Here is a 13,086-nt window from a genome sequence, read left to right on the forward strand (position 1 = left end):
AACATAAAAATGTTTCCTTCTTGTAAAAACATTTCTCATGAGTGAGTGAAAGAAACTCCACACTTTATATCCCTGTCTTTCCAGTGGTACGGATATGCACTTTTTGTGATTTGTTCCACAAAAATACATGTTTTTAACTAATTCTAAATTGCTGTAAAAACAGGAGAACTAAACCCAAAAAATAAATATGGCTAGAAATGCCATATTTTATATAATAAAAGTAATAGTGTAAAGTAATAGTCTTTACAGTTGTCACAGTTGCTCCTTATCTTGGATTCTGTTAGAACTGTCTGGGACAGCGCACATGCTCAGTGGGCTCTGGGCAGCTGTTGAGAAGCTGAGCTTAGGGGTTGTTGCAAATTATCAAGCAGAAAATTAGATATTTCTGTCATATAAGCTGATTCTACAGGGTTAATTATTCAGTTCTGATCCAATTGCACAAATCTTCCCTGCTAAAGGCCTGTGGTTGCCTTGGGCTGGTACAGAAGCCTAAAACATATTGTATAACATTTCTGCCCTACTTCTTTAGTTAGTCTTTAGTTCTCCTTTAATACACAGGGTTCCAAGGTTTAGCAACACTAAAAGGAAAACATAATAAGTGAATGAAATACCGTTTCACATAGAAAGAAACTGGACTTTAACAGCCTTTTGTTTATTAATTCTATTGTTACTTTATTTGTCTATGAAAACTCCATATCCCATAGATCTGCATATATTGTAATGTTCTTCATGAAAAACACCAGCACAAAATAATATGAAAATGTATCCAAGCTGACATCTCTTAGATTGTAGCATGGACAATAGCTAAAAATAAAATGATTAGTTGTTATCCCTGTGGTTTCCCTTATCTATTGCCTGCATGTAATTGTTTTGGCCCTTTGCAGTTTCTATCTCCCTGGAAAGTCAATAGAACTTGCACATGCAGCACAATGAAAATGTAAATCTGGGATTCCTTTTAATACAAAGGCAATCAAGGTTTTCTGCAATTCCCATGTTTCCCAATAATGGTTCTTCTCTTCTGGCTAAATGAATGAGTGGGTCATTTCCCAGGCTTGTTCAATTATTGCCACCTTCTTCAAATGTATTTAGTAAGGCATCCTCAGAGATCATAATGAGATGAGAACACTCATTGTCACTAATTAAGCTTTCATATGGTTCTAATTTCTTATCAAGAACAGCAGTCCTTAGGTACACAAACTCCAAGGAAACACCAAATTCCAATGAATGCACATTTACATGGTACTTCACAGATATCTACTGAACAATTAACATATTCATGGATATGTTTCAAAACGGTCTGACAAAAGTTTGCATCCAGCAGTGGTGACATATAGACTTCTCACTGAATTCTGTTATGGAATTAAAATTACTGTCTCATCAAAAGCACATTTCCCCAAGCAAAAACAAAAGAATTTGTTTCCTTTAGAAAAAGGAAAGAACACAGTTAAATGACTGTATCTCTAGAGTTTTCAATTGCCTGTGTTTTTAATTTCAGCTGTTTTGTTAATTAATAAATGCAGTAATTAGCTAACTTTATTGAACTCGATGCACAGACCAATTTTTATTTGATTTCTATGAATTGAGAGAGCACATTGCTCCATGGGGAAGAATAAAAACTTGTTTTCATTTTCATGTTAGCTGCCTTGTCTTAAGCTGCAATACCTAAAGGTCATTTTTCTGCTTGCTAATATAGTGCCATCAGTAATACCGTAACTATAAGGGTTAACTGATTTACTGCCCTATGCCTCCTACATGTACCTGCACCCGAATGAATAGAATATGTTCGGGTGCAGGCACATGTAGCCGAAATACTCATAAAAACACGAGACTTTCAAACTCTCGCGTTTTTGTGCGTATTTCCGCTACTTGTGCCTGCACCCGAGTGTATTCTATTCATTGGGGTGCAGGCACAAATAGGAGGCATAGGGCGGAATGTTCAGCAAAAGTTTTTCCGCTTTCCGAAAATACACGCCCTACGCCTCATCTGGCATTAGCCTTATACAGAACTAGTGTATGTTGAGCACTGTGATAATAGACTTTTAGATGAGCAGAGGCACAAGAGGTCTTCATACTCCCCACCCCCACACAAAAATGTAATTAGTGAACAGCCTCTTTTAAATCCTTAAAGACCAAATGCAAATTGGCTCAGAATATCACTCTCTACATCATACTCATAACTCATAACTCAAAGGTGAACAACCTCTTTAATATGTCCATCAACATTGACGTATTGCAAACCTATTTATTATTCATTGTGTTTTGTGCTTGAGCATGCGCAGTTGGGGCAATCAGGAAATCTGCTTCAAGTGTGCATGCTCAAGTAGGGTCCCTGCCGGCGGTGAGACCAGAAGCTTCTACAATTGAACAGAAGATGACACCCAAGTACGCAGCTGCACTGCTCTGCTCTTTTAGGTTGGGGTTGTGACAGGTTGTGACAGGTGCAGTTTTTTAAGTTAGAGTATGCGATAAGGGAGAGGTGAGGGGGGTCAAAGCAGGCCAGTTAAGGGGGCTTTTATAGCTGGGGGGTGTAGTTTTCCTTTAACAAAGGAACATTAACGACATTAATAAGAACCATTCTCTTTCTATTGTTTGACATTTACATTTTTATTACTATTATGTTGTGCTTGACTTATGAACACTTATATACTGACACTGGGGGCAGCTTTTTGAATTTGTGTGTTTCAAGCAAATGATATCAGAAACTGTGTTCCTTGAACTCGCTAGTCTTTTCATATATTGCTTGGCTTACTACCAAATGGGATTTAAAAATAAATAAGCGTTTTGTTTTTTCCATGAGGTGACAAGCATTTAATTTTTGTCAAATACTGACTTTTTGAATTTTTTTTTTAAACCCATTCATCAGCAAGCCAAAGAAATCCTCTGCAGAATACACAAGCAAGCTCAAGAAAAATCTTGGGATACCTAAACTAAGCGTGGTTCAGCTCTTATACATCGCTTTGTACTGACACCTATTTGAGATGAATGTGTTTGACCACTCAAAGCAGTAAGACACACCTGAACAAATTGCCACATTTGTCAGTTGTGATAAATGTGACAATTTGTTAACACTTTTGTGACTGCCAAGGAAATTTTCCTGACATCATTAAAATTCTGACATTGTCAAAGATCTCTTCACATCCTAACCAATGTAAGATAATGTTTTTAGAAAAAATACTCTAAGACACATATTTCTAAAACATGCTTTTAGAGGTGAAGCATGTTAAATTGTTAGTACAAGGGTAATGTCACTGCCAGCAATTTTTAAGCTTTTTGGTAAACAGCACAGTCACCAACTAAAATAGTGTTGGAAGTATTATTCAACTCACATTAGGTTGTTTAGACTTCTCAAGGGAAAAAAAATGAGGGAAAAAATTGCCATTGTCACATTATTCTTAAGGTAACAACATTGTAAACAGTAAACACTTGCTTTTATAATCTCACTTACACCGCACGGTAGGATATATGTGTTTGTGTATAGTGAGAATGGTCTATTTCTTTCTTTCTTCCACTTGCTTGATTCCAGCTATTATACCCTCACACTACAGATGTTATTGATGTTATATAATTATTCAGATACACAGGCTCTTGTGCTGAGTGTTCCTCTAATCACTAGCTAATAGTACAGTAGATACTATTGGTTAATTGCCTTTTTTTCTGTATCAAAACACTGATCACAGATTTAGCAACACAATAGGTTGAATGGATATCTTATAAATACAACTAGCGGTAAAATGAGTACTTACTATAACCCACTTTGATAAATGTAGGCTATAAATGGACTCACTGTTATTTCTGTTTAATCTTGCAGAACTTGTAACCCCTACATAGATTAGTGTTCTTCATTTAGATATCAACTGAAAACAATTGCTACTTCTAAGATAGATAAAATACTTGTGCTGTTTCCCTGTAGAACCCCACAGAGCAGACTAATAGTGTTTACAGAGCCAAGGTCATCTTTGCTGGCCAAGCATGTAATTATAACTCTTCAGGGATTATCTGTTTCTAGTTTTTATTGAGGAACATTTCTCTTTGCTCCATGTTGTTTAGGTTAGTAAGATGACATCTGTGCACCTTTAATTTTCAGTAGTGCCACAGATTTTCCATTAGAATAAGACAGGCCTTTCACTCTGGCAAATGTATTACATTCACCTTTTTATTCTTGAGCCAGGGGAATGTTACTTTTGCTGTATGTTTGGGATTGTTTTCCTGCTGAAAGATGAACTTTCTTCTACGCATAATTTTTTAACAGACTGAAACAAGTTTGTTTGTTTTTTTGGATTATTTCCCTGTAGTTTGCAGCATCTGCTCTTCCTTCTATTTGACCTAGATGCAAAGTCTATGTTGTAAAAAAGCAGCCCAACAGCATGATGCTACCACTGCCACACTTTACATACTTTTCTGTAGTTAAGGTCCACCCATATTAGGATACATAGCACATAGCATAGTCTTCCATTGGAGAGTGGTGCAGACATGCTGCTACTCACAAAGAAAGATAATAGCAATGCATAAGGTTTTGTGTTTAGATGAGACCATGACCTGCACAAAGAGATGATTCACTGGTAAATCCAGAAAGCTTATCAGTACAAATAGGACAAGATGGCAAAATCATATATTTAGTAAAAGCAATATGTAATTTAACATGGCCGCTAATCATTTTTCCTATTAAAGGACAATTTAAAGTTGTTTTTTCCATTCCTGTCTCCCAATTTTCTTCTAAATGCCAATTAAAGGTAGTCTTTTTTCTAGTCTGTGTGAATATACCTTGAATTATGGAGATGTGTCTCCTTCCCATTTGTTGTGTAAACCATACATGGGAATGTAGTGAGTAGGGCTTGAAGAAAACACCAGCCTCTGGACAACTCACATGCTCAAGTACATGAGAGGGGGATCACCTTCATCAACAGGCCCGGACATCACCTATCTGAAAGGAAAAACCTTCACTGATCTTTTTAGAACTGGAGTGAATAAACTTGTTAATTAAAAGGAAATCTTGCTAGTTATAAATCAAGAAATACGTATTAAATTGTCTCCCCAAATGCAAATATAAATGCCATGGAGTGTATCTATCATTTATCTCTTGACTATTTTGAACATTCATTTCAGTACACTAGCAAATGATTAAGTTTGAAATGCCCAATATTTTCTTTTTGCCCAGCAGTAATCATCACTACCTCTTGGTAGAAAAAATGGGGGCATAATAAATTACTAAATAGGCATGTTGTTTTCTTATTGTAACTGTAATCAAATTTAATAATTCTTATCGAAAAGAAAACCCTACAAAATCATTAAGTCAATATTTTTATTTAAAAGCTATAACAAAAAGACTTGTTTATTCAGATGGAAAGGGGCAAAGCCATATATATCCATAACCTTTTAACCAGTGCTTCACTAAGATATGTCTGTGCCCATGATATTATATATTATTTAGTGGGAATATACATCTGTATATAAATAAGTAAAACTGCCCAGCTGCAGTAATCTATATCTTTTATGAGACTTTATCTAACACCTTTTAGAACAGGAAATATTTAGTAAGCTTGAATGAAAAATGGCAATTTAGATCCTTTAACCTGCCAGAATATAGGTTATCAGAATAATTGTATGGCTGGTGTTTTGTGAGTCCACTCTACTGTGAATCTGCAGTGAAATGGTCCACTAGCTCTAAGGTGGCTGACAAAAGAGTTTTTCTTTCAGTTTAGTAGGACGTGGGTTGAATTGTGTCTGTAAATGAAATATGTCACTTTTCCTTTTTTTATCTCTCTGCAGTTTATTAAAACTGCCTTTTTCATGTCATGTTTTATCAGCTTTCTTTTCTTACTTCACAAGCTGGTTAGATGGAGGTTTTAGTAGCTGTTTTTCTAGTAAAAGAATTTCCCATTTGCTGTGAAACAAGACTTCCATACACTTCGGATTTTTTTCCAGATTAACGTACACTTGATACATTAACTCGAATCTGCATATGTACTTATCATTTATTTAAATATCATTAATATTTATTAAATGACAATTTATTATTCCACCTTTAAAATAACAGAGTTTAAAAACCTGGTGAAATTCAGAGGTTCCACTGATGTATCCAAATTACTGTCTAGCAACAAAGGAGAGCTGTGGTTAATTCAAACAGTGAAACATTTTGCAAAGTGCATCAGATCCTGGAATGTATCTTAAAGGGGCAGCATACAATTGTGCTCTACATAAGCACTATTCATTGAACTCATGTTGAACAAAAAAGGTAGACTGCACATCAAAATCATCATTCTTTTATCAAAGCATTGCAGTAACACAATAATAAACTGCTCAATGCAATGTCCAGTTGAATATTTTAATTGTCCTTCTTTAATTTATATAAAAAATTTTAACTAAAATACAGAATAAATCTTAAAAGTCTAGCAGGATGTATACCTAGAGCAGACACAATAGAGAGAAGTTGAAATCCTGTAGCATAAAAAAATAATAACAGAGCTTTGTCTTACAGTAAGAAGTACATTTTGTGGCAGGACCCAATGAAAATGTTCACTTCCACCAACTTAACTTCCACCCATAGAACTATATAAACTGTAGAACTGTGGACTTCAAGCTTTTTCATTTTCCATATTAAGGCAGGTGCCCAATAGTCATCCTACCGTCAGACACAGGTCATATTTATTGGACAATTTGTCATACTGTATAAAAATGTGATCAAATGCACCTCAACATTTCATCATCATCATGCCTGTTTTCGTTGATTAAAAAGCAGACACACATACAGTATATACTGTATATATATATATATATATATCCAAAAAAAGACCAGCAACACAGAGTTATATTCCAAATAGATCAATCGTGTATTAAAAGAGCATGAACAGCCAACGTTACCTTTCGGTCCCCATCGGGTCTTTTTTTGGATATCTAAATCATTTACCTTTCACCCGAGGTAAGAGCTGAAGCAGAGTGCCACCCTGGGTTTGCTATATATATATATATATATATATAGATATATAAAGATATATATATATATATATATATATTGTACAGTATATAGCTATCTTTAATTTTAGATCATGATATTTCAGCTTCGGAAGAGCAAATCTGTCCTGTTTAGCTTCACCTGACAAAATTCCCAAATGCATTGAAGTCACTGGGCATTTTTTATGGTGACTTTTTCCATACCACTATTCTTTTTTTCTTACTGCACAACTTTTTTTTTGTGGCCATTGGAGTTTATGGGTGTTTTTTTCATGAAAAAACCTGCCAAAAAATGTTGCTTAAAACTAATAGTGGTTACCCTTCACCGCATTTCATGCAATTTGCTCAACTGCAAATAAAAATAAAGCATCACTTGCAGTACATCATTGTGTGTTCTGTAGTTCAGTAAAACCTCAGTTTTACATACCTTAAAACTTTTTTATGTGATCCCACATATATACAATGCATAATACATTTCCCTGATTTTACAGTTTGTTTAGATTTTATACCATTTTTCCTGGTCCCCTTAAAAATGTAAAATGGGGGGTTGCACTTTAATATGTTAAACAACTTTTGTTTGTCATTTGTGCGTTTCTGTCAACATATATGCATTTCATGCAATAATATTGGTATTATATATTGTTTCAGGAGCTTGAAGATGGCATAGGACAGCAGCAAACTTTTGTCCGAGCGCTGAATGTATCTGGTGGAGAGATAATTAGTCAATCCTCCCCTACTGAGACTGCAGATATTAGGGATAAATTGGAATCCTTGAATTCTCGCTGGCATATTGTTAACAGAAAGATAAATGAAAGAAGAAGAAGGTAAGTCTACAATAGTTCATTAAATATCAATACTTCTCTCTAAAGCTAATGTAAAACTCTAAGGCAATTAAAAAAAAGTGGATAAAAATGTCTCAGAATATGAGCTTCCAAAAAAGTAAGGCACTCAAATAAATGTCAAGAGATGGTCTTTTTTTTATAAATGCTTCTGAAAAGATTATATTTATCCTTAATATATCTCTAATGTTAAATGTAATAAAAACTAAACAGAGTATAAACCAGAGCAAAAAAAATCACATTTTGTAAAAGAAATTCAGACAGTTATGACACAAATTTTAAGTGCATAAGGCATGTTTTAAGGTTTAAAGGTTCTTCAAGGTGGTGTATCTTTTGGAGCAAATATATTGACATTATCAGTAAAAAGTTTTATTATATAAACTGCAAACTGTGATCTATATGGAATGTTTTTGTGCATTTGCAAATCCTTTAGTACACTGGTGCAATGAAAGATTGTTTGTAATAAGAAATAATTTTTCACATATCTTTTTCCATTAATTCATTTTATTACACTCCACATTCCACTTTGATTTACAGCCAAATTGTATACAAATAATAATAGTTGCTCTGTAAACAAAAGCGTGTCTGCTCAGCTGTAGTTTTAGGTTTATGAAAAACCATCACTTAACACTTCTTTTATTAATGCTAACCCTCCTCTTCTACTTTGCACGCAAGCTGTGTTACTTCTGTTGTCAAAATGTTATACTGTAAATAAGCTTTTACTGGTGGTTAATTCTAGTATCACAGGATGGAGCATTAGACAAGTCACATGACTGGAACTGCTTGTTTCAAAAGAAGTCATTAAAGGTTATATGGCAGTAGCTAAAATTGTAAATGTCATTTACTTTTCATTGTTCTGCAAAATAGGCAAATGACCAGGTTGTTGAAGGATACATAGACCACTATTGCAGAAACAGGGCACTCAATACCTATTATATTGATGTGTTAATTGTTGCTATGCAGCCTTATGTACAGGACTGTGCAATATGTTGGTAGTGAATAAGTAAATATAATAACAATAATTATAATAGAAGGAGCAAACAATCCAGAAGTATAGGTGTTTAGTCATCATCTTCTAAAGGATCATGGGCACAAAAGAGTGTGGTATTCATTCTGGTATCTTCTTGCAATGGCAGTGCCAAGCATATAGGTGTGATTCCAGCTTGGGAGCATGGCCCACAATAGGAATTTACTGCAAAAGCTGCTTTTTTTTAACACTCATTGAGTCACATGAGACCCAATTAAAAAAAGAAAACAACAAAAACTGTGAACATGAATATACATGAGAATATTCTTCAGAACCTTAAATAGTCAATCTTTTTAAACAAAAAAAATGAGAAAAGTCACCAGAACTTGGCAAGTAAAAGCTGCTGAGTCAAATATGAATGTTCTCAAGCTACTTTATTTCATAGATTTTCAGCCCCTTTATAAATGAATGGAACAATTTTATACTCACACACATGACTATTCTGTCCGATCTTTTTCTTTAATAAGCTAGCATTTGAGGAGAAAAAATGTGAATGAGGATAAAAAAATTGCATGTTTTGTTGCAGGTTTTTTTCCCCTGAAAATTGATATATATGGCCCGTAAAGTTTTTTTTACCGCTAACACCCAGTCGAATAAAAATATGGGAAATAATGTACATACTTTTTTAAAATATGCAAGTTTCAATGAGTCATGTGACACAAAGTACATCCCTAAGCAGTAATTAAAACTAATGCTATCACTATATCATTTATACGGATAAAATTGACATGATATTCAGGGCTCTTGATTATTATATACAAATGAATGTAATGCACAATTTAAATATCTGAAAGGCTCAGCATCTAATGCACTCTAAAGTTCATTGATTTAGCCCTGATGGAGCAGGCACAGGTTGGTCTGTTTAACACCATGTTTTGGAAATAAATCAATGCAACAAAATACAAACATTTTCATTTAGAGGAAATCATGCAGTTCTAAAAAGAAACAGTGGGTTGCACAGTAAAAGCATTTATTTATTCTAAGGTTTCGGCTTTAGTTTGGGACACACATCACAGTTGTGCTTTGTTGTTATAATGCTAACTGAAGCTTGCTGTAATATGCTTGTGTGCATTTATCACTGTCCATTGTTTTAGCCAAATAATCTTATTATTTAAAAATGTCTGTAAACAATGCAGATAATTATCTGTGTAATAATGGCTATATTTATATTTTAGTTATATTTTACATGACTCATTTTGTAGATTCTTCTGCCTCATCATAAGAAATATACTGGTTGAAATTCTAGTTTCTTATGATCCGAGAAAAAAATGCATAGAAAACTGCAATTTTATAAAGCTGGAATATCTGTTATTTTATAAAGAAAAAACATATATCTTTATGTAAAAACTTAAAACTAGTGAGTTTCTATAGAAGCCAATGGGAATTCTCTCTTTTCCCAGTTTATTAAAACAGTCAAGTTTTTCAGCCTCATTGAAAATGAGCAGAACAATTTGATTTTCATTTGTGTAGCTTTTTTCCTGTGACAAAACTTGACCTCGACTATTCTGTTCAAGTTTATGCAAATGGTCAAGAGTAAAGATATGATTGCAGAAAACAAACTATTACATTTTTTTTCTCCAACCACACTTTTTCCCAATTTAACTTTAAAATCTGCCACTTTATGTAAAGAAGATGTAAACTATATTCTGTATTCTGCCCTAGGGCTGATCATAATAACTTAATCTGAAAGTGTTTTAATGCAACATACCACATTTCTAGGATTTTTTTTTTTTTTGCTGCACAAATGACAGTTTTGTAATGTTTTGGTCTTAATACAAAAACATGCAGTAATGATATTGCATGTTAATATATTCTTATTCATCTATAAACTTTACATCAAATCTTAAGGAAATAGCTCAATACTGGAAGTACAGTATGCAAACTTCTCCATAGTAACTACTGAAAATGTAACATTATAAACATGTATCTTATACATGCTAATTTTTATCATTCATTTTAGTCCATTTGAATGTACATTATTAAAATTTTTAAGCAAGAATATTTCTTGTTGTTAATACCTAGATCCATCACCTCCACCGTAATAGATAGACTTTGTATTTGAACTGTGATGGCTGATGTCCCATTAAAAAAAAATGATTATCCATCGATACTTAACCTTAAGCTTGTCAACATTGGTGAAATCATTTGCCAGGCATGGATTCATGGCGAATTTCCGCATTTCGCCATCAGCGAATTTTTCTGCTAAATGGGCGTCAAAAAAAACATCATTAATGGGTAACAAAAGTTATTATCCAGTGTCCTATTTTAGCAAGAATTACAATAAACACATTGTATCTGTCATTGTACAGTCATCTGTATAGGTATTTCATATAACAGTTCAGTGGGTCTGTGGACATCAACATGTCCTGCAGATTTTGTCTTCATCAAATGACAGGCACTGGTTTAAGCAGATCTTTCAATGCTCTTGATATATTAGTTGTTCAGAGAGAGAGAGAGAGAGAGAGAGACTGTCTATTGCAACTGAATGGAGCACTCATTGTGAGACCAAAATGCCAACTGCAACAACAATAAGAAGTTATAATTTAGCTTTTTTCAGATCATAAGTACCTTATATTTGTGGTGATGCCCCTATAGTAACACCTAGGGGCACATTTACTAATCCTCGAATCCGAATCCTGAATGGGAAAAAAAACGGATTGGAAACAAAAATTTTGCGATTTTTTTTCGTCGCCATCGCGATTGTTTTGTATTTTGCGCAACTTTTTCATTGCCGTCGCAATTTTTTTGTATTGAGCAATTGTAAATGGCGGCAAAAACAATCCATATTTTTCATGACGGCGACGAAAAAGTTGCGGAAAATATACGATAACTTCGTAACGGCGATGAAAAAGTCCTGCAAAATACGAAAAAATTGTGGCGGCGACGAAAAAAATCGCAAAAATACCGATCATTACGAAAATAACACATTCTGACGCTTTCGGAAGTTCGTGGATTAGTAAATGTGCCCCTAAGGCAATTAATTGAGATATGGAGAGTGTTCCATAGCTATTACTAATGCTCCCTCACAATAAATGTTATTATTTTTTTCATTCCATTATACTTCAGAACTTCTACATTCATACATTTATTTCTTCTTACCAGTTAATTTTGACGTAGGACATAAGACATTTCTATGCTCATATCCATCTCCATGTAAATTAATTTTTTGTAAGGCCAACCAAATAAATCAATCAGCACTTTAAAGGACATGTTATTTTTCAAGTTAATTAATAATGTATTGATAGTTTAAATACTTATTTGAATGCAGCAATAAATAAAGCCAAGGACATATAGAAACATTCTGTAGGTCACCATAACCAATTTAGGCCTGACTTTCTTCTCTTTGTTCTAGTACAATTATCTTTGAAAATGATGTCTAACTAAATTGATACTGATAAGACAGTTTCAAATTTTTAACTAATGCAAAGCATTATGCTATATTATACTGCAACTCTAACTTTCACCCATTCATAAATATGCTTCTAAAGATCCCATAGGAATGAATCTGCCCCTATGTTTCATTTTTTTTATTTTAGTGACTTTTAGTGAATTTTGATTCATGGCTTTTGCCTTTAAAAAAACTGTGAGTATTATTTATGTTTTGCAGTGTCTGCATACCAGAGGCAAGGCATCAAACTATTAAGAAGGACATTTACATTCATATGTAGATTGAATTCACTTTTTACCAAAAATATGTGGGTGATAACAATGCTGCAAATTGCCAGTTTTGAACTGGCTTTGTGGTTTGGTATTTTTGTACAATAACCCATTTTTATTTCAAATATGTTTTTGGCGGTCACCTTACTGTTTATGGGCATTTGTGACACAAAAAACAAGCAGTATATTGCTTTTTGCACAGACCAAAATGTTAATCTTAAAAATGTGTATGATTAGTATTGTAATCCTACACAACTAGGATATCAAACTATTAATAAGACTCATATTCATGATGTTTTATCAAGAAATTGTGAGAAATAAGATGCAGTAAATTTCTAATTTTGAGTAAATATAAGCAAAGATTTAGGGGCAGATTTATCCAAATGTGAGTTTAGAGCTTGATCCCTAGAAACTCACTGACATTCTATTCATTGCTATGGAGTTGTTAGAAGTGTATTTATCAATGGGTGAAAGTTAGAACTCACCATTTGATAAATACGCTTCTAAAAATCCCATAGGAATGAATAGAACATTGATAAGTTTTTAAGTATTACGCTCTAAACTCACATTTTGATAACTCTGCCCCTTAGAGTTTGGTAGTTTGGACTAAACATA

The 13,086-nt window shown here is 33.7% G+C and overlaps 1 protein-coding gene across 3 annotated transcripts in view; it reads left to right on the top strand.

The window, feature by feature from the left end:
• The window catches only part of dmd.3 (LOC105946662), a 1,093,908-nt gene that overhangs the window by 638,767 nt on the left and 442,055 nt on the right, over positions 1-13,086 (top strand). For all 3 annotated transcript variants that reach the window (XM_031897001.1, XM_031896997.1, XM_031896998.1), the window contains one exon: positions 7,597-7,772. In XM_031897001.1, coding sequence (XP_031752861.1) covers positions 7,597-7,772 — 176 coding nt within the window. The remainder of the gene's footprint in view (positions 1-7,596; positions 7,773-13,086) is intronic.

This window comes from Xenopus tropicalis, chromosome 2 (assembly GCF_000004195.4).
Source record: "Xenopus tropicalis strain Nigerian chromosome 2, UCB_Xtro_10.0, whole genome shotgun sequence".
Classification (NCBI taxonomy): domain Eukaryota; kingdom Metazoa; phylum Chordata; class Amphibia; order Anura; family Pipidae; genus Xenopus; species Xenopus tropicalis.